At 46.5% G+C, this 22,648-nt stretch overlaps 1 protein-coding gene across 1 annotated transcript in view; it reads right to left on the bottom strand.

Moving 5' to 3' along the window:
- Nucleotides 1-1,690: 1,690 nt before the first annotated feature.
- LOC115168418 (teneurin-2) overlaps nucleotides 1,691-22,648 on the bottom strand; it is a gene marked incomplete in the record, with an annotated part of 309,391 nt that continues 288,433 nt past the window's right edge. Inside the window, 9 exon segments of the mRNA XM_029723673.1 lie at nucleotides 1,691-3,328; nucleotides 5,243-5,373; nucleotides 5,691-5,958; nucleotides 6,234-6,344; nucleotides 13,763-14,173; nucleotides 14,476-14,745; nucleotides 17,057-17,614; nucleotides 18,216-18,512; nucleotides 19,103-19,338. Coding sequence (XP_029579533.1) covers nucleotides 2,591-3,328; nucleotides 5,243-5,373; nucleotides 5,691-5,958; nucleotides 6,234-6,344; nucleotides 13,763-14,173; nucleotides 14,476-14,745; nucleotides 17,057-17,614; nucleotides 18,216-18,512; nucleotides 19,103-19,338 — 3,020 coding nt within the window.

Consider the following 22,648-nt stretch of genomic DNA (forward strand, 5'->3'; position numbering starts at 1 on the left):
CCAATAACAGTGGAAAACAACAAACTGGGGATTGATATTGTAGATATTGGGATAATAGATATGATTAGAGTCACACAACTCTAGAGTAGGTAATACCAGCTAAAGGTTAGCACATTACAAGCCACTTCCTCAATAGAAATTTAAAACTGGATATTCTGAACAATATTCTACTGTGCTGCTGCTGCATAAAGGTAAGTCTATACACTGTACATCCAGATATATTTCCAAAAAACAGGTTCACAGTTTTAGACTTCATTTAAATTATACATTTTTAATTTTTTTTAAAAAACACTTTCTTACATAAACCATTATTTTGGAGTGTGACTATTATTTGCTCTGGGAGCAAATGTTTAAATGAATACAAAAAAAACCATATTGAACATTTACATATTTTACAAAATAAAATAAACGTAAAGTCCTCTTCGATAAAACTAGTGACTCCCTTCATGATTGTCATTTAGTACTACGAATAATAAATACATGTACAAATAATAAAATAATATAAATAGCTTTTGATAATACTAGTTCTGTATGTATTCTGGACTTAGTGTATGGTAGGTGTTTTTAGATTGTTTCTGTACAGAAGTGCCTTGGTGAAAGTTTTACAATTCTACTGCGACTGAAACACACAACTACTGCTTCTACCGCTACTATACGTAACATCCTGAACTGTAGTATAGTAGTCTGAACTGTAGTATAGTAGTCTGAACTGTAGTATAGTAGTCTGAACTGTAGTGTAGTAGTCTGAACTGTAGTCTGAACTGTAGTATAGTAGTCTGAACTGTAGTGTAGTAGTCTGAACTGTAGTATAGTAGTCTGAACTGTAGTATAGTAGTCTGAACTGTAGTATAGTAGTCTAAACTGTAGTATAGTAGTCTGAACTGTAGTATAGTAGTCTGAACTGTAGTATAGTAGTCTGAACTGTAGTGTTGTAGTCTGAACTGTAGTGTAGTAGTCTGAACTGTAGTGTGGTAGTCTGAACCGTAGTATAATAGTCTGAACCAATGAATGAAGTAAACAATTGGACAGTAGTCTGAACTGTAGTATAGTAGTCTGAACTGTAGTATTGTAGTCTGAACTGTAGTATAGTAGTCTGAACTGTAGTGTAGTAGTCTGAACTGTAGTGTAGTAGTCTGAACTGTAGTGTTGTAGTCTGAAATGTAGTCTGAACTGTAGTGTAGTAGTCTGAACTGTAGTATAGTAGTCTGAACTGTAGTGTGGTAGTCTGAACTGTAGTGTTGTAGTCTGAACTGTAGTGTAATAGTCTGAACTGTAGTGTAGTAGTCTGAACTGTAGTCTGAACTGTAGTATAGTAGTCTGAACTGTAGTATTGTAGTCTGAACTGTAGTGTAGTAGTCTGAACCGTAGTATAATAGTCTGAACCAATGAATGAAGTAAACAATTGGACAGTAGTCTGAACTGTAGTATAGTAGTCTGAACTGTAGTATAGTAGTCTGAACTGTAGTATTGTAGTTTGAACTGTAGTATTGTAGTCTGAACTGTAGTATAGTAGTCTGAACTGTAGTATTGTAGTCTGAACTGTAGTGTAGTAGTCTGAACGGTAGCATTGTAGTCTGAACTGTAGTATAGTAGTCTGAACTGTAGTGTAGTAGGCTGAACTGTAGTCTGAACTGTAGTATAGTAGTCTGAACTGTAGTATAGTAGTCTAAACTGTAGTGTAGTAGTCTGAACTGTAGTCTGAACTGTAGTATAGTAGTCTGAACTGTAGTATAGTAGTCTGAACTGTAGTGTAGTAGTCTGACACATATGGACACATTCTGATACATTTTCACAATATTTTTTTTCTCCCTCGAACTTTGTGTCTAAAAAGTTTGTTTTCTTTTGTTTGAAGTCTTTATGAGTTAAAGGATCTCAGTGGTGTGAGTATTGGTTGCTAGGATATGTTGCTGCAATAGCTGAGAACAGTTTTGTGGACAAATGGAGGCCTGAGACTGATGACTAGTAGTTTTACTCCGTTTACGTGACGCTGCGGTGCTTGTTGCTGATCTCTTCTGATCAGTGTTGTGATTCGCTGGGCCCTGTGGTGGCTCTGCCTCCCTATTGGTCCCTTTGATCTACAAGTTAATTTCAGGTGCAGGCCCTTACCAGAGCACCCAGCACAACACAGCGCCACCATCAGTTCAGAGTCTGTCATTACGCCCTCAAAGTCCCCAAAAATATGGGTGAAAATATCGATTTCTTTTTTAAAAACGGGAATCTTAGTTATTAAGCAACAGTTTGTTTTTCAAGGTTCACGAGTGCCTTTCTCCACAGTTTGTTTTCAACAACAAATAAAATAAACTTCTGTCTAAATGTTAGATGTTTTGCCCTTGGCAGTAAAAGTAACAACAAAAAAAGTTGAGTATATTCTTCTTTTCAAAAGTCCCTGCAGCGTTCAGTGAGAAACCCCATTTGTTGGTTTATTTTCTGCGGGGTTGGAGAGGAAAGGGGAGAAGGTGGGGGGGGGAGCGAAGAGAGGAAGGAACTAGTAACTAGGGTGAGAAGATGAAAGGGATGAGAAGGAGAAGGGGAGGAGAGTCAGTGAGAGAGAAAGAGTCAGCAAGTCCTCCATCCCAGTCCAGGAGTGCTGTTACCTCTTGCCCATCTCGTTCTGTCTCAGGAACTGGATGTTGGTGCTGCTGTCAGCCAGTTCTGGATACTGTTCCACGGGTAAAACATAATACCCGTCATACCCCTGTACCCTCCCCGCGGTCAGCAGCTGCTGCTTCTCTCCCTCCGTCCACAGCCGGCTCCCCTCCTTCCCATCCTTGGCCCTCTGCCGCTCCCTCAGCCAGGCCCCAGCCAGGGCCCTCTGCCGGGCTAGTTCCAGCAGCCTCACCCTCTCCTCATCCACCACGTCCAGTGCTAGCCCATACCGCACGCTGAGGGCTAACGACGGCACCGAAAACTCCACTGTGGCGCCGCGCCGCGACCTCCCGCTCACAGTCACGTTGATCCCGCTCTCCAGCGCCTTGCGTCCGTTGGTCAGCCCCAGCGCCAGTAAATCACTATCGGCCGAACCGACTTTAACGAAGAAGTGACAGTCATGTCCGGCCTGCGTGTAGTGCGTTCCATCCAGGTAGATGGCGCCATTGAGGACTAAGGACACTTTCCGGCTGTCGTCGGTTGCCATGGAGCTAACTGCCGCCACCACACGTCCTTCCTTCAGCGCTAGCATCACTCCCCGGCCGATGATGGGTGTTGATGTGCCGAACCAGTGTCCGGGCTTGTCGCGGCGGTCGTGGGGGTCCTTGTTAAGGAGCCGTCCCTCCAGGGCCATGAAGGCCTGGTTGTGGCGCTCCGCTGCCTGCTGCACCCCCGTTATCAGCTACAAGAGAGAGAGGGGTAGAAGAGGGGTAAAAAGTCAATGGTCAAGCAGAAGAATGCAGACGAGGATACACTTATACTGTCTGGTTTACAGTTATTCTCATCTATTAATGTCCAGATTTCACTGTAATCATTGAAGGTTCATATTAGTGATCCCACAGTATCTTCAATGTCTCACCCGGCTCTCAGAAGAAGAGAGAGGACCATTGTTCTGTAATAGCAGGCCTCATTTAGCTCGCAGGCCGTATATTTCAGATTCTGGTTAACATACAGTGAGGGAAAAAAGTATTTGATCCCCTGCTGATTTTGTACGTTTGCCCACTGACAAAGAAATGATCAGTCTATAATTTTAATGGTAGGTTCATTTGAACAGTGAGAGACAGAATAACAACAAAAAAATCCAGAAAAACGCATGTCAAAAATGTTGTAAATTGATTTGCATTTTAATGAGGGAAATAAGTATTTGACCCCCTCTCAGTCAGAAAGATTTCTGGCTCCCAGCTGTCTTTTATACAGGTAACGAGCTGAGATTAGGAGCACACTCTTAAAGGGAGTGCTCCTAATCTCAGTTTGTTACCTGTATAAAAGACACCTGTCCACAGAATCAATCAATCAATCAGATTCCAAACTCTCCACCATGGCCAAGACCAAAGAGCTCTCCAAGGATGTCAGGGACAAGATTGTAGACCTACACAAGACTGGAATGGGCTACAAGACCATCGCCAAGCAGCTTGGTGAGAAGGTGACAACATTTTGTGCGATTATTCGCAAATGGAAGAAACACAAAAGAACTGTCAATCTCCCTCGGCCTGGGGCTCCATGCAAGATCTCACCTCGTGGAGTTGCAATGATCATGAGAACGGTGAGGAATCAGCCCAGAACTACACGGGAGGATCTTGTCAATGATCTCAAGGCAGCTGGGACCATAGTCACCAAGAGAACAATTGGTAACACACTACGCCGTGAAGGACTGAAATCCTGCAGCGCCCCCAAGGTCCCCCTGCTCAAGAAAGCACATGCCCGTCTGAAGTTTGCCAATGAACATCTGAATGATTCAGAGGACAACTGGGTGAAAGTGTTGTGGTCAGATGAGACCAAAATGGATCTCTTTGGCATCAACTCAACTCGCCGTGTTTGGAGGAGGAGGAATGCTGCCTATGACACCAAGAACACCATCCCCACCGTCAAACATGGAGGTGGAAACATTATGCTTTGGGGGTGTTTTTCTGCTAAGGGGACAGGACAACTTCACCGCATCAAAGGGACGATGGACGGGGCCATGTACCGTCAAATCTTGGGTGAGAACCTCCTTCCCTCAGCCAGGGCATTGAAAATGGGTCGTGGATGGGTATTCCAGCATGACAATTACCCAAAACACACGGCCAAGGTAACAAAGGAGTGGTTCAAGATGAAGCACATTAAGGTCCTGGAGTGGCCTAGCCAGTCTCCAGACCTTAATCCCATAGAAAATCTGTGGAGGGAGCTGAAGGTTCGAGTTGCCAAACGTCAGCCTCGAAACCTTAATGACTTGGAGAAGATCTGCAAAGAGGAGCGGGACAAAATCCCTCCTGAGATGTGTGCAAACCTGGTGGCCAACTACAAGAAACGTCTGACCTCTGTGATTGCCAACAAGGGTTTTGCCACCAAGTACTAAGTCATGTTTTGCAGAGGGGTCAAATACTTATTTCCCTCATTAAAATGCAAATCATTTTATACAATTTTTGACATGCGTTTTTCAGGATTTTTTCATTGTTATTCTGTCTCTCACTGTTCAAATAAACCTACCATTAAAATTATAGACTGATCATTTCTTTGTCAGTGGGCAAACGTACAAAATCAGCAGGGGATCAAATACTTTTTTCCCTCACTGTAGAATCAGTGCAATGGAGCTGTCGGCTGTCCCAGGCCTTCTCACCTGTCCGTTTTCACAGTCCTTGCTGGCCTGCAACTCGAAGGGAGGTTCCACGAAGTAGAGGGTGTGACGGGGGAACCCTGGAATGATGTTACTGAGCTGGAAACCAAACATCACCAGCCAACTCTTCACGTCTGGGGAGCAAAGACAACATAGTAAAAAAAATATTTTTAATAAGGCTAGCTAGCAAGTCAGAAATATTAGAAAATGTTAAGAAGTTTGAAAATGCTATAATAATCTGCGTAGTATTAGGGAACATATTTTAAGTGTAGTAAAATATTCTATGTATTTTTTGGGATGTTCTTCGAATCTAAATGACAAAGAAAGAGAACTACAATACACAGTGACAATGATAACACAACGCCCCCACTCTGCTCTCTCTCCTTTACCTGTAATAACGATAATGCATGTGTTTTATAAAGCGCTTTTCAAGGATCCAAAGACGCTCTACCTGTGACGTAGTTCTTGATGTCCAACAAATCGCTGAGAGGGTTGTTGTTCTTGAACATGTACAGGTTGAAGGGTGCAGGGTCCTTGCCGATCTTGGGCCAGCTGGCATAGTCTGGCGAGGTCCAACGGCCTGCCAGGACGTCATAGTCCCTCTGGGTGAAGTGGACCAGCTTGGTCAGGGTGTCATAGAGACCGCCATGGAAACCAACCACCAGCTGGAACTCTGGGTTGGAGTCCAGGTACACCTCCCCGTACGCTGTGTACTGCACCTGGAGGTCACAGCAAACACAGGCGCATGTTTCACTTCAATTCATGTTTCACTTCAATTTTATCCCCTCTGGGGCAATTAGGAAAGACAAAGTTGGGTTACTTGGTCAGTTTTTGTATTTTTAATTTGAACAATCAAATTTACCTCTCTGGACATCAAGTACCAATTTATCTTTTCTTATCTAAACATGTGGATAACGGGCCTTGAGATATTTAACAATCATGCAACAAAAAGAATGATCATTAATAGTATTTTTATTACTGTCATCATGATTACCTGTTTGATCATCTGTCCGTTGCTGCTGAAGACAGCCAGTGGTGTTCCTGTGTTGTCTGAGGCGATGTAATACTCCTCTCCACTACTCACCTCCATAGCAAACAGATGGCCCTGAGGGGAAGCAGTACGGGTTTTACATCATAACTCACAGGCAGTCATGTCACCATAACTCACAGGCAGTCACATCACCATAACTCACAGACAGTTACGTCACCATAACTCACAGACAGTTACGTCACCATAATTCACAGACAGTTACGTCCAGTGGTTAATTTGAGTCGGATCCTGCCAGAACATGATCCAGCACCTTTTCATTTTGGACTGTTTTGTTCCGGAATCTATTTGGCTGGATCCGGTACCTCTCCTGGCATGAAAAATAATTTAAACCTTTTGCATGTAAACATTCTAATAAAAGTGATCAAAGTTTATTTGAGTTGCATCTTTATTAATTCTCCTGCCCCCACAAAAAAATGTGATGTGAAACAATTGATTTTAAGCCCGGACCTAATATTCTAAGAGTTGATTTGGGTTGGGCCGGCCCGGATTTATGGTTTGTGCAACATTGTAACCTATGTTTCAGACCAACGCGTGGCCGTGGCTGTGTGAGAAGTGCGCCAGTACCTCTCACATAGCTAGTGTGGTGTACCGCGGACAAGCCACCAGGGGGAGACTCGTCGAGGCCTGGTGACAGACAGAGTCTACATTACGCGTCTGTGGCTCCCTCTGCTGGATGTGCCAGGTCTCGACGCGTCCTCCGGCCAGGACTAATTCAGGCTGATTTGAGGCTGGTGAGTAATCAAGGGGCTGATTGATCACCAGCCGTACGGGTCCCATAAAGCTGTCAGGAGGGCAGCACACGGGAGGGTTGGAGGTAGTAAGAGGTTACATCTACTGGATAGATGTCCTCACGGTCTACTAGAACCAAGGGGCTCGGTGTTCTACCCCAGAGGAGACAGCTTTCCCTGGAGCCCAGAACGCGGTAATCCAGAAAAGGTCTCTTGGAGGAGACTGGTTTCTTTCTTTTTCTTTAATGTTTTAAATAAACACCCTTGAAACTGAGGTATCACACTTGTGTCTAATCTGTGTAAACATCTTGATCAAACCCCCTGGTCTGCCACAAGTGGTGGAGAATGAGGGCAAATCTGACAACGTGGTCAGACCAGCGTTGACGTTTAGGTAGTATCAGCATTGATGAGTTAGCGCAGTTCGTTCGGGCCCAACAAGCGCCACAGGACATTCAGGAACGAATGCTGGAAGAACAGTGTCTACAGAATGTCTACATGCTTGAGGAAATCAGGAAGCTGTGAGGAGAAACACAGACCGAATCCCAATCCGTTTCTAATCAAGCTAACGGAGGATGACGACATCGAGACCTACCTCTGCACGTTCAAACGGATAGCACTACGGGAAGTATTGTCCAAGGCAAAGTGGGCAAGTCTGTTGGCCCCGTTCCTGTCCGGAGATGCCCAAAATGTGTATTATTACCTAAACACCGAACAGGTGGCTAACTACGACTGTCTCAAGAGGGAGGTACTCAGCCGCCCCGGGTACAGCCTAGCCCGTCGGGCCCAACTTGTCCACGAATCTTCCTCCCGAGCACAGATGAGCGACCTACTGCGCATCACCAGGGAATGGCTCCTAACCGACGTAGCCACCCTCCCCGTTATCGACATAAATTGGTCATGGATCACTTCTTACAGGCACTACCTCATGACATGAAGAGGGCGGCGAGCCTACACACACCTCAGACCTTGGAGGATCTCTTGGGAGCCGCACCAGAATACCGAGGCCCTGCTGAAGGGGATGCAGGCCAAGTCCGGGAGCTGTCGGAGGACATGGAAGGACGACCCCACCACCGTACAATCCAACAGTCAGCCGGGCTAAAGGACTGCAGACCTACGGAGAGACAGCCAGGGGAGAAGACTAAAGGACGTGTTTTGAGTGTAGCGCCAGGGGACACCTTGCATGAAATTGCCCGAGTCGAGAGGAGTCGAGGCCCCGGAGACGAGTCGGGCAATGCAGTAAACTACTTCACCTCCTGTTGGACCCACAGCGAACCACCAGCACCCATGGTCCCTGTGAAAGTCGACAGTCGTGACACCCAGGCTCTGTTGGATTCCGGGAGTGTGGTAACGCTCGTACAAGCATGCCTGCTGGCCCATCCGACTGACCGTGGTGAGGAGATGTCCGTCTCCTGTGTCCATGGTGAAACCAAGAGGTATTCGACCGGGCAGGCCACCATCGTGACGCCACAAGGGAGCTGCCAGATGGTGGTGGGTGCCGTACCTGAGTTGTCGGTATCCCTCCTCGTGGGATGAGATTGTCCAATGTCCTCAGCATTGTGGAGGCACGAGCTGGGGAAAAAAGTAAGAGCCGGCGACCGACGAGAGCAGGGGTGGACCATCGCCTGCGTGGCCCGGAAGCATGCGGTTGCCAACCGCGTGTCTACAGACCCAGAGTCGGGGTCCGAGGGGGCGCCAGAACCATCCACACCTGGTGAACAACTGGAGGACCCCTATACTCCCCCTCCTCGATTTTGAGGGACCCGGCAAGACAACTGCCCTGAGCCCTCTGAGGGGACAGTGTGGGACTGCTCAGTGGGACTGTTTAGTGGAAAGTGATAGCAGTGGATGGCCAGCTTCTTCCGGGGGTGAGTGACTGGCGATACCCCCATTTCCAAATAAAAAATAATCTGTTGTATCAGGTGTCGCACGAAAAGGGGGAAGTCTGAGAGGTGCTGTTGCTGCCCCGCCGGTATGTCGGAACCATTATTCAGCTGGCCCGCACCCAGTTGTTGGGGGCACACCTGGGAATGGAGAAGACCTGGGAAAGGATCACCGCCCGGTTCCGCTGTTCCAGGATGAGGCAGGCCATGGAAGTCTATTGCCGCAGCTGCCCCGGAGTGTCAAATCACCGCCCCAAAAGCACACTTCCAGAACCTGCTGGTTCCCCTACTGATCTTTGGAGTGCTGTTTGAACGCATCAACATGGACATAGTGGGCCCCCTGGTAAAAACGTCCCGGTATATCATGGTATAGTAGATTATGCCACCCGATATCCTGAAGCCATTTCCCTTAACCTCTCTTGGGTAGGGGGCAGTATTTTCGTGGCCGGATGAAAAACGTACCCAAATTAAACGGCCTACTACTTACAATATGCATATTATTAGTAGATTTGGATAGAAAACACTCTGAAGTTTCTAAAACTGTTTGAATGATGTCTGTGAGTATAACAGAACTTATATGGCAGGCAAAAACCTGAGAAAAATCCAACCAGGAAGTGTGAAATCTGGTCCTTGTAGTCTTTTCAAGTCATTGCCTATCTAACACAGTGACTCATTTTGCACTTCCCAAGGCTTCCACTAGATGTCAACAGTCTTTAGAACCTAGTTTCAGGCTTTTGCAGTGAACAGAGAGCGAACAAGAAGACCGGGAAGTTGGTGACTCAGAAAATGACATGAGTTTTGTGGCGCGTGTTCACGTGATGAGGTATCTGTGTTCCAAAACGTTTTTCAAGACATTGGAATTGTCCGGTTGGAATATTATTGAAGTTTTATGTTAAAAAGGCCCTAAAGATTGATGCTATACAACGTTTGACATGTTTCAACGAACGTAAATATAACTTTTTTTAAACTTTTAGTCGTGAAATTTGGGCGCGCTTCCTACATTTGGAGTAGCTTACTGAACACGCAAACAACAAGGAGGTATTTGGACATAAATGATGGACTTTATTGAACAAAACAACATTTATTGTGGACCTGGGATTCCTGGAAGTGCCTTCTGATGAAGATCATCAAAGGTAAGTGAATATTTATAATGCTATTTATGATTTTAGATGACTCCAAAATGGCGGGTATCTGTATTGCCTGGTGTATGTTTCTGAGTGCTGTACTCAGATGATTGCAAAGTGTGCTTTCCCCGTAAAGCTTTTTTGAAATCTGTCACAGCGGTTGCATAAAGGAGATGGTTATCTATAATTCTTTGAATAACAGTTTAATATTTTATCAGCGTTTATGATGAGTATTTTTGTAAATTGTTGTGCTGATTCACCGGCAGTTTTGGGAGCAAAATATTTTCTGAACATCATGCGCCAATGTAAAATGCTGTTTTTGGATATAAATATGAACTTTATCGAACAAAACATACATGTATTGTATAACATTGTGTCCTAGGAGTGTCATCTGATGAAGATCATCAAAGGTTAGTGCTTCATTTTAGCTGAATTTTTGGTATTTGTGACCCCTCTCCTGCTTGGAAAATGGCTGTGTGGTTTTTCTTGTGTTGTACCTGTCCTAACATAATCTAACTTTATGCTTTCGCCGTATAGCCTTTTTGAAATCGGACAATGTGGTTACATTAAGGAGAAGTGTACCTTTAAAATGGTGTAAAATAGTTGTATGTTTGAGAACTTTGAATTATGACATTTTGTTGTTTTGAATTTGGCGCTCTGATTTTTCACTGGCTGTTGAATAGTGTGTCACCTGCCCAAGAGAGGTTAAGGCAGCAGTCTCCAAGGGAATCGCCCGGGAGTTGTTCCACCTCTTCAGCCGGGTGGGCATCTCGAATGAGATCCTGACCGACCAAGGTACCAAGTTCATGTACCGACTAATGAAAGATTTGTGTGCTCTCCTACAGACAAAGCAGATCCGGACATCCGTTTTTTACCCGCAGAGGGATGGGCTCACCGAAAGGTTCAATAAGACGATCAAACAAATGCTGTGGAAGGTCATCGAGCGGGACGGGAAGAACTGGGACCAGCTACTACCCCACCTAATGTTCTCAATCCAAGAAGTGCCACAGGCCTCCACTGGGTTTTCCCCTTTTGAACTCCTCTATGGGAGGAGACCACATGACCTACTGGATCTCGCCAAGGAGGTGTGGGAAGCCCAGCCGACCCCCTTACGCAGCGTGGTGGAACACGTAGAGTCGATGAGGGAGTGTATGACAGACATATAGCCAGTGGTAAGGGAACATATAGAGAAGGCCCAGTGCACCCAAGCCAAGGTCTACATTTGGGGTACCCAACCCCAAGAGTTCCATGTGGGTAACAAGGTGCTAGTTTTAATCTCCACCACAGAAAGTAACTTCCTGGGAACATGGCACAGGTCGTACGATGACAGAGAAGCTGGGACCCATAAATGACTGCGTACGGCAGCCGGGGAGACGGAAACCCCAACAGATTTACCACATGAACCGATAGAAAAGGTGGCCTGTGAGGACAGCCTTGGCCGCGTTGTGGTCAAAACCCGGAACGTCGACGGGACCAGTGGTGGTCCCGAGCAATGAGGACCTTAGACCGGCTCAGAAGCAAGCGCTCCAGGAGCTCTTCGATCAGAACACCGCCGTGTTTTCCGAGAAGTCGGGCCGAACGACCCTCATTGAACAATACATCCGCACCCGGGCCGGAGAAATGGTACGAAAGAGGCCATACCGGATCCCCGAGGCCCGAAGAAAGGCTGTGAAGCAGGAGGTGGAGGCTATGCGGAGGCAGGGAGTCATCGAGGAGTCCCGCTGCGCATGGTGCAGCCCCATCGTGTTGGTGCCCAAACTGGACAGTAGTCTGCGTTTCTGCAATGACTTCCGGGGGGTGAACGACATCAGTTTGTTCAACGCCTACCCCATGCCGAGGTTGGATGAGCTCATCGACCGATTGGGAAAAGCCCGGTTCATCAGCACCCTGGACCTGACCAAGGGATATTGGCAGGTACCCTTGGCAGCCTCCTCCCGGGAGAAGACGGCATTCGACACAGGACGGCTTATACCAATACCGGGTCCGCCTGTTTGGTCTCCATGGAGCCCCGCCCACGTTCCAGCGCCTGATGGACCAAGTCATCCGACCCCACCAACAGTACACAGCGGCCTATTTGGATGACATCATCATCCACAGCCAAGGTTGGAAAGATCACCTCCAGGCTGTACTGGACGCGCTCAGGGAAGCCAGGTTGACAGCGAATCCCAAGAAATGCAAGCTGGGGTTCGAGGAGGTGGAATACCTGGGGTATTTGATCGGACGGGGGAACGTCAAGCCCCAGGAGAGGAAGGTCTAGGCGGTTTGCACCAAGGCACAGGTAAAGTCCTTCCTGGGGCTGGTGGGATACGATAGCCGGTTTATCCCCAACTTTGCGGCTATAGCCTCCCCCTTACTGATCTGACCAGGGCCCGCCTCCCGGAAACAGTGAAGTGGTCGGATGAGCCCGAAGTGGCATTTATGCAACTGAAGGAAGTCCTGTGCTCCCATGCGATTCTCATGACTCCCAATTTCCAGGTACCGATGCTGGTGCAGACTGCGATATGGGAGCACAGGGCTAGACACTCTTAAGTATTACCTGTTGGGCACCCACTTCATCATGGTCACAGACCATTCTCCCCTGGTCTAGATGGCCACGGGAAAGGACACAAACGATCGAGTCACAAGGTGGTTCTTGTCACTTCCTCGCTTCTCTTTTTCTGTTGTGCACAGGTCAGAGGCGAAGCATGGGAAAGCGGATACCCTATCGACTAGGGAGATGTACATCGCACTGACGACCGCCCCCTCCTCGACAGGGCTAACGTCTTGATCAAACCCTCTGGTCTGCCAAACTAGAATGAGGAACTGCAGTATCCCTGATAAATTGAAATACAAATCTGACAGTGAAAAAATACCACGCAGACAAAGCAAGCCTTTCGCAATATTTCAAATACAATCGAGGGAAAACAGGTTGGGAAGCAAAGCTAGTGTTAGGGCTCCTGCTGAAAAGACTGTGCTGTAGGCTACCAAAATATTTGATCAACTTCCAAATACTGTTTTACAAAAGAGAGAGAGAGAGAGATAGGCTTTTGGCAAGAGGGCATCGACAATCACCAGTGAGTGAGCTGCGCATCATTGGGTGAGTCAGTGAAACTGGAAAGCATTTTTAGGACTATAATTTCATTCTCATATTGTAGCCTACAATATGTGTCTCCACACAACTAGGCCTAGGCTATTGATGGATTCAAGACAAGGTTGTTTTTGTCGGTGTCAAAGTAGCCTGCCATTTTTATCATTTGTGTGTTTAATAAAAGTCAACTCTTTTATTAAAAAAGATTCTGCTACAGTCTCCAGTCATCTAAAATTAAGTAGAATTGCATGAAATGCGTTTATAAAAGGCCAACATTTTTCTGGACTGTAAGCTACTAAAAATGTTTCCCATGTGTGCAAGTTCTGTAAGTGCCTACTCTACTGCTCTATGCCACTACGCAAATGTGATGATATGCATGCAATGCTTTATTATGAAGTTATTTTTTTCTCATGCGTTCTGGTACCTCAGAACTCCCCAGGTCACCCCTCTCTAATGCTCACTTTTTGTTCCGGCACCTCACGATTGACAAATTAAGCCCTGGTCACATCACCATAACTCACAGACAGTCACGTCACCATAACGTAACGATAGCATCACAAAAACTTGATTATATCACAACAATAACAAAATCATAACACAATCACGATGAACAGTATTTATGACATGTAGCCTGTAGATGAACACACTTTTCCCTAACAATTTGGTAGCCTACCTGCAAGTCATAGTACAGTGAAGCGATATCTGAGCTGGAGTGGTTAAATATATGTGTGACTCTAGCCGGGTGGTTCAGATCAGCGTAAAAGAACTGGAGGTGTTGTCCCAGACTGGTCCGAGTGGACACTCTCCTTCCCAGTCCGTCATAATGGTACTGGACATTCCAGCCTCCCAGTAGCTTGCTATATGCTCTGAGGAGCTGGCCCTTGGAGTTGTAGTCAAAGACATCCGAGCCTCGCTGGCTCAGGAAGCCATCCTCATCCAGATGGTACTGCACGTCGCCCAGGCGCGTGATGCGGTCTCGGAGATCGTAGCGGAGTGGCGTGAGGCGGGCGCTGTTCCCAGGGTTGAGGAGGTGCAGGTTACCGTTCAGGTCGTAGCTGTAGCGCCATGTGGACCAGTCATTCACCTGGAGGCATAGACAATGAAAATAACTCTTTAAAAACACACCTGAAGTCAACTCTTTAATAACACAGGTGCGTAGCAGAATCAATGGCTCCTTATAGAAGCCAAGGGCTTAAGTCAGGTAAGTCAACATAGGAAAATCAAAAAGTGAAGTGTAAAGTGAAAAGGAATACCATACTGTGTGTGTTTGCAAAGAACAACAGCATTTAATCAAGGCTAAAGTTTCTGTAGTAATCTTCTAGGATTGTGATTTGGTGCTCAACTACTGCAGGACTAGTATCTCACTGGTAACGTCAAATCTCCTACCTTCACCCCGCTGAGCTGTCCGTCCCCATCATACTCATAGCGGTACTGTGTTGTGTTGGCGTACGGTCCTATCTTCAGCTCTCTCTTCACCACGCGTCCCATACTGTCGTACTGCACTGTCATCCAGTACATCAGAGACCTGAAGATCTCGTACTGCACCTCCTTGATGCGCCCGTGGGTGTCAAAGTGCTTGCTGAGGGTCATCACAGCCGTGGTTATGATCTGGTTGATGTCATAGTAGATCACACCAAACTTCCCAAAGTGTTCCACCTGTAGCCAAGATAAGAGTTAAGAGTTAAGTAAAATATTGTACAGAGGGTCTAGGTCCCACTTTAATCTAGTATAGGTGATTTATGCTCAATCTATCAACTGTAACTGACATCCTGCAAGGGGTTTGGTTGTTAGGGTTAGGGATGAGGGTTGAGTTAGGGTTGAGGTTGAAGCTAGGGTTGGGGTTTTTATTTAATTTTTATTTCACCTTTATTTAACTAGGCAAGTCAGTAAAGAACAAATTCTTACTTACAATGACGGCCTACCCTGGCCAAACCTTAACCCGGACGACGCTGGGCCAATTGTGCGCTGCCCTATGGGACTCCCAATCACGGCCGGTTGTGATATAGACTGGAATCAAACCAGGGTCTGTAGTGATGCCTTTAGCACTGAGATGCAGTGCCTTAGACCGCTGCGCCACTCGGGAGCACCACAAAAAAAGGATTGAGGCTGGAGCAAGTGTTAGGGTTGAGATTGGAGCTGGAGCTAGTGTTGAGGCTGGAGCTGGAGCTAGGCTTGAGGCTGGGGAGCTAGTGTTAGGATTGAGGCTGGAGTTGGAGCTAGTGTTAGGGTTTTGGCTGGAGCTGGAGCTAGTGTTAGGCTTGAGGCTGGAGCTGGAGCTAGTGTTAGGGTTATGGCTGGAGCTAGTGTTAGGCTTGAGGCTGGAGCTAGTGTTAGGGTTGTGGCTGGAGCTAGTGTTAGGGTTGTGGCTGGAGCTAGTGTTAGGGTTGTGGCTGGAGCTAGTGTTAGGGTTGAGGCTGGAGCTAGTGTTAGGGTTGTGGCTGGAGCTAGTGTTAGGGTTGTGGCTGGAGCTAGTGTTAGGGTTATGGCTGGAGCTAGTGTTAGGGTTGTGGCTGGAGCTGGAGCTAGTGTTAGGGTTATGGCTGGAGCTAGTGTTAGGGTTGTGGCTGGAGCTAGTGTTATGGTTGTGGCTGGAGCTAGTGTTAGGTTTGAGGCTGGAGCTAGTGTTAGGGTTGTGGCTGGAGCTGGAGCTAGTGTTAGGGTTGTGGCTGGAGCTGGAGCTAGTGTTAGGGTTGTGGCAGGAGCTAGTGTTAGGGTTGTGGCTGGAGCTAGTGTTAGGGTTGTGGCTGGAGCTAGTGTTAGGGTTGTGGCTGGAGCTGGAGCTAGTGTCAGGGTTGTGGCTGGAGCTGGAGCTAGTGTTAGGGTTGATGCTGGAGCTAGTGTTAGGGTTCTGGCTGGAGCTGGAGCTAGTGTTAGGGTTCTGGCTGGAGCTGGAGCTAGTGTTAGGGTTGTGGCTGGAGCTAGTGTTAGGTTTGAGGCTGGAGCTGGAGCTAGTGTTAGGGTTATGGCTGGAGCTAGTGTTAGGGTTGTGGCTGGAGCTAGTGTTAGGGTTGAGGCTGGAGCTGGAGCTAGTGTTAGGGTTATGGCTGGAGCTAGTGTTAGGTTTGAGGCTGGAGCTAGTGTTAGGGTTGATGCTGGAGCTAGTGTTAGGGTTGATGCTGGAGCTGGAGCTGGGTTTGAGACTGGAGCTAGTGTTAGGGTTATGGCTGGAGCTAGTGTTAGGGTTATGGCTGGAGCTAGTGTTAGGGTTATGGCTGGAGCTAGTGTTAGGGTTGATGCTGGAGCTAGTGTTAGGGTTGATGCTGGAGCTGGAGCTAGTGTTAGGGTTATGGCTGGAGCTGGAGCTGGAGCTAGGTTTGAGACTGGAGCTAGTGTTAGGGTTATGGCTGGAGCTAGTGTTAGGGTTGTGGCTGGAGCTGGAGCTAGTGTTAGGGTTGTGGCTGGAGCTGGAGCTAATGTTAGAGTTGATGCTGGAGCTAGTGTTAGGGTTGATGCTGGAGCTAGTGTTAGGGTTTGGGTTGTGGCTGGAGTTAGGGTTAAGATTGAGGCTAGAGCTAGGAATAAACTGTGACGTGGAAAGGAAGCTAGAGTTAGGGTTAGGGTTAAGGTTAGGGTTAAACTGGGGTATGGACATTAAGCTAGGGTTAATCTTGAGGCTTAAGGTTAGAGTTAAACTGGGATGTGGACAGGGTTAGGGTAAGGGCTGTGGTTGAAGTTAGGGTTAGAGTTGAAGCTAGGGTTAGGGTTAAACCAAGATATGGACCTGATGCTAGGTTTAGGGGTAGGGTTGAGGCTAGAGTTGAAGTTAGGGTTAGGGTTGAAGGTTAGGTTTAAGGGGGTTTCTGTTTATGCTGGTATCAAGCCTTGGGTTGCACGGGCCTATTGCAACTTTCTGACCTGTTTCTATATTGTACATCCGACCGGTCTGAAGTTAGGGTTAGGGTTGAGGCTAGGGTTAGGGTTGTGGGTGGAGCTAGGGTTAAGGTTAGTAGTGTAGTCATCTACCCACCTTTCCAGAGATCTCGTCATAGCGGTAGAGGTCCACAGGCAGAGGAGTCTCACTGATGACTGGCTTCATACTAGCGATACGGAAGCTGTTGTCATGGTACGTGTAGTCAAACCTAGCATTCACCATCCCCTCCTCACTGAACCGGTAGATCTGCTTGTCGATCAGCGGACCCATCTTACGGTAACGTATCGTACAGGAGAACCCGCCGCTCTGTAAGTTCACCATCTTCAGAACCCCAGCCGTCTCGTCATAACCAAACGTCACCGTGGTGCTGTCGTAGAGGATTTCAGCTAGCTTGGCCAGCTTGCCGTACTTGTAGAGGACACGTCGGCCGGTGCCGAGGTAGTGGGTGGCCTTGGGGCGGCCATCTTCGCTGAAGTCGTGGATGATGGAGGCGTTGCTCTCTGGAGGGTTGTAGGTGTTGCGGATGTAACCGATAGAGACGTGGGTGAACATGGTGTGGCGGGCTACACTAGGCATGGTGACGGCTGTTATGCGCCCCGAGGTGTCAAACTCAAATATGTACTGTCTCTGGCTCTGCAGGAGAAGGACCATGGACTGGAGAGAGAGAAGGAGGGAGAGAAGTGGAGAGGAAACATAAGTCATCATCACTAGCATCATTTTATGCACTTTTCACTTCTCTCAATCAGCTTGTCATTGCTATTCCTGCTGCCTCTACAGTAAGTAATGTCTCACAGGTGCTATGATGCCTTCACTTTATCTATGTAGCTATAGCTCCACACAGATAAGATCAACAGTACCAGTACCAATAACAGTAGCAGTAGCAGTACCAGTACCAGTACCAGTAGCAGTAACAGTAGCAGTAGAGTACCATTAGCAGTACTAGTAATAGTAGCAGTACCAATACCAGTAATAGTAGCAGTACCAGTACCAGTAATAGTACCAGTACCAGTAATAGTAGCAGTACCAGTAATAGTACCAGTACCAGTAATAGTAGCAGTACCAGTAATAGTAGCAGTACCAGTACCAGTAATAGTAGCAGTACCAGTACCAGTAATAGTAACAGTACCAGTAGCAGTATCAGTAACATTAGCAGTACCATTAGCAGTACCAGTACTAGTACCATTAGCAGTACCAGTACCATTAGCAGTACCAGTACCAGTAATAGTAGCAGTACCAGACAGTAATATGTCCTCACCTTATCCAGGTAACTATAGCTCCACACCTTGCCGTCTATGAACGACCGTGACAGAATACGTCCCTGAGGGTCAAACTCTGTCTTCTCGCTCATACTGCCCCTCTGCAGCCCCACCAGCTGACCCGTGGTCGAGTACGACACGTTCACCACTGCCAGGCTGCTGCTAGGCAACCACATGGCGGGCCGGCCCTGCGCGTCGTACATGATGCGGAGCGTGAACTTGCGGTGGTCGTCATAGATCTTCTCCGTCCGAGTGTTGCGGTCGAAGTCGATGGAGAGGAGGTTACGACCATGTGCCTGGAAGAAGATAGAGTGATGTCATCTCTGTAGGCAGAGTCAGTGATGTCATCTCTGTAGGCAGAGTCAGTGATGTCATCTCTACACAGAGTAAGTGATGTAATCTCTGTAGGCAGAGTCAGTGATGTCATCTCTACACAGTGCCAGTGATGTCATCTCTGTAGGCAGAGTCAGTGATGTCATCTCTGTAGGCAGAGTCAGTGATGTCATCTCTGTAGGCAGAGTCAGTGATGTCATCTCTGTAGGCAGAGTCAGTGATGTCATCTCTACACAGTCAGTGATGTCATCTCTACACAGAGTCAGTGATGTCATCTCTACACAGAGTCAGTGATGTCATCTCTACACAGAGTCAGTGATGTCATCTCTACACAGAGTAAGTGATGTCATCTCTGTAGGCAGAGTGAGTGATGTCATCTTTACACATAGTCAGTGATGTCATCTCTGTAGGCAGAGTCAGTGATGTCATCTCTACACACAGTAAGTGACGTCATCTTTACACAGTCAGTGATATAATCTCTGTAGACTGAGTAAGTGATGTCATCTCTAATGACTAAATTACACACAGAAAGGAAGTGAGGTTCTCAGCTCACCCTCAGCTTCCTGCCAAAAACAGTGACCTTCCCCTTGGTCTGTTCCTTGCGGAGCCGCCACTCGATGGAGTTGAGTCCGTTGTCAGTGGGTAGTGTGATGTTCCTACGGCCGATTGTAGGACTGACCGACCCGGCCAGGATGTGGGGCTCAGTGTGGAAGCTGATACCCATCCCGTTGGCATACATCACCCGCAGGGTGCCGTTGTTACACAGCTGGTAGCTGTTCCTCACCTGGTCTGTAGGGGGCGATGGGGACAAGGAGAGAGAAGGGAGTTATATGATTTGGCTCCTCTACTGGCATCTTCCTGTGTTATGTTTATATGCTGAAAAAAGATCAAGTCGCAGATTAAATTGAAATGGATTTCTGTTGCCCTTCACAAGCAGAATTCCTTCCCTGAACAAAAAAAAGTACAATTTGTTTTATGATTTGTTTGGCAACTTGTCGGTATTGTTTCTGATCAGCAAACTCCACACTCAGAGTGAACCATAATAAAAGTAAATCTGCGTCTGGTTTATAGAACAGCTTGCAACCTTGCTAAATGAATAATCTGTCACTCTGTCATTTCAGCATTTCTATCACCCACAAACATATACACAAAACAGTGTCTGATGTGGCGTAGCCTCTGGAAAGACAGTGTCTGATGTGGCGTAGCCTCTGGAAAGACAGTGTCTGATGTGGCGTAGCCTCTGGAAAGACAGTGTCTGATGTGGCGTAGCCTCTGGAAAGACAGTGTCTGATGTGGCGTAGCCTCTGGAAAGACAGTGTCTGATGTGGCGTAGCCTCTGGAAAGACAGTGTCTGATGTGGCGTAGCCTCTGGAAAGACAGTGTCTGATGTGGCGTAGCCTCTGGAAAGACAGTGTCTGATGTGGCGTAGCCTCTGGAAAGCGACAGGGGGATTGAGGGCCCATTCTTCTTCTCTATAGGAGGCATAAAGAACAGCAGCCTGATAACAACGTGATTGAAGATAAGATAACAGTGATTGTCTGGCCGACGCAGCGGAAGAGTCTTTTATTTCATTTGAAAAAGGCAGGGGATCATGCACACGCACTGTTGCATGCACACACACACAAGCGCATGTGGAAATTCACACGCACGCACACACACATGCATGCACGCAAACACACAGACACACATACACACACACAGCCTTTGAGCCACCACCATAAACGGCAATAATCCATAAAGCCAATTTGTTATAAACCTCCAGGCAGCGTTTTACCAACACTTCAAACACACAGAGATGACTTTCTGTCAACTCTGCAGTAGACTACCCTCTCTCTATCTGAAAAATGTATTTGTGATGAAAATGGAGAGAGAGAGAGATGAGAGGGAGACAATACAGAAATACACTACGGAAAAAGAAGGAACAGCACGTCAGAAATCAGCTCAATGTAGTTGAAGAATCCATAGACTAAACACTTCTGGGAAAATTGGAAAACACTAAACAAACAACACGAAGAATGATCTATCAAAAATGGAGATGTGTGGGTAAACCACTTCTCCAATCTTTTTGGCTCTATAACAAAGAACAAACAGCAAAAACATATACATGATCAAATACAAATCTTAGAATCAACTATTAAAGACTACCAGAACCCACTGGATTCTCCAATTACATTGAATGAACTACAGGACAAAATAAAAACCCTCTAACCCAAAAATACTTGTGGTGTTGATGGTATCATCAATGAAATTATCAAATATATAGACAACAAATTCCAATTGGCTATAGTAAAACTCTTTAACATCATCCTTAGCTCTGGCATCTTCCCCAATATTTGGAACCAAGGACTTATCACCCCAATCTACAAAAGTGGAGACAAATTTGACCCCAATAACTTCCGTGGGATATGCGTCAACAGCAACCTTGGGAAAATCCTTTGCATTATCATTAACAGCAGACTCGTACATATCCTCAGTGAAAACAATGTGCTGAGCAAATGTCAAATTCGCTTTTTACCAAATTATCGTACGACAGACCACGTATTCACCCTGCACACCCTAATTGACAAACAAACAAACCAAAACAAAGGCAAAGTCTTCTCATGCTTTGTTGATTTCCAAAAAGCGTTGGACTCAATTTGGCATGAGGGTCTGCTATACAAATTGATGGAAAGTGGTGTTGGGGGAAAAACATACAACATAAAAAAATCCATGTACACAAACAACAAGTGTGCGGTTAAAATTGGCAAAAAAACACACATTTCTTCCCACAGGGCCATGGGGTAAGACAGGGATACAGCGTAAGCCCCACCTTATTCAACATATATATCAATGAATTGGCGAGGGTACTAGAAAAGTCTGTAGCACCCTGCCTCACCCTACTAGAATCTGAAGTCAAATGTCTACTGTTTGCTGATGATCTGGTGCTTCTGTCACCAAACAAGGAGGGCCTACAGCAGCACCTAGATCTTCTGCACAGATTCTGCCAGACCTGGGCCCTGACGGTAAATCTCAGTAAGATAAAAATAATGTTGTTCCAAAAAAGGTCCAGTCGCCAGGACCACAAATACAAATTCCATCTAGACACTGTTGCCCTAGAGCACACAAAAAACTATACATACCTTGGCCTAAACATCAGCGTCACAGGTAATTTCCACAAAGCTGTTAACGATCTGAGAGACTAGACAAGAAGGGCCTTCTATGCCATCAAAAGGAACATAACATTTGACATACCAATTAGGATCTGGCAAAAAATACTTGAATCAGTTATAGAACAGATTGCCCTTTATAGTTGTGAGGTCTGGGGTCCGCTCACCAACCAAGAATCCACAAAATGGGACAAACAACAAATTGAGACTCTGCATGAGAATTCTGCAAAAATATCCTCCATGTACAACATAGAACACCAAATAATGCATGCAGAGCAGAATTAGGCCGATACCTGCTAATTATCAAAATCCAGAAAAGAGGTGTTAAATTCTACAACCACCTAAAAGGAAACGATTCCCAAACCTTCCATAACAAAGCCATCACCTACAGAGAGATGAACCTGGAGAAGAGTCCCCAAAGCAAGCTGGTCCTGGGGCTCTGTTCACAAACACAAACAGACCCCACAGAGCCCCAGGACAGCAACACAATTATACCCAACCAAATCACGAGAAAACAAAAAGATAATTACTTGAGACATTGGAAAGAATTAACAAAAAAACAGGGAAAACTAGAATGCTATTTTGGACCTAAACAGAGAGTACACAGTGGCAGAATACCTGACCACTGTGACTGACCCAAATTTAAGGAAAGCTTTGACTATGTACAGAGTCAGTGAGTATAGCCTTGCTATTGAGAAAGGCAGCCATAGGCAGACCTGGCTCTCAAGAGAAGACAGGCTATGTGCACACTGCCCAAAAAATGAGGTGGAAACTGAGCTGCACTTCCTAACCTCCTGCCCAATGTATGACCATATTAGAGACACATATTTCCCTCAGATTCCACATATCCACAAAGAATTTGAAAACAAACCCGATTTTGATAAACTCCCATATCTACTGGGTGAAATACCACAGTGTGCCATCACAGCAGCAAGATTTCTGACCTGTTACCA

The sequence above is a fragment of the Salmo trutta genome, chromosome 3 (genome assembly GCF_901001165.1).
Source record: "Salmo trutta chromosome 3, fSalTru1.1, whole genome shotgun sequence".
In the NCBI taxonomy this organism is placed as follows: Eukaryota; Metazoa; Chordata; class Actinopteri; order Salmoniformes; family Salmonidae; genus Salmo; species Salmo trutta.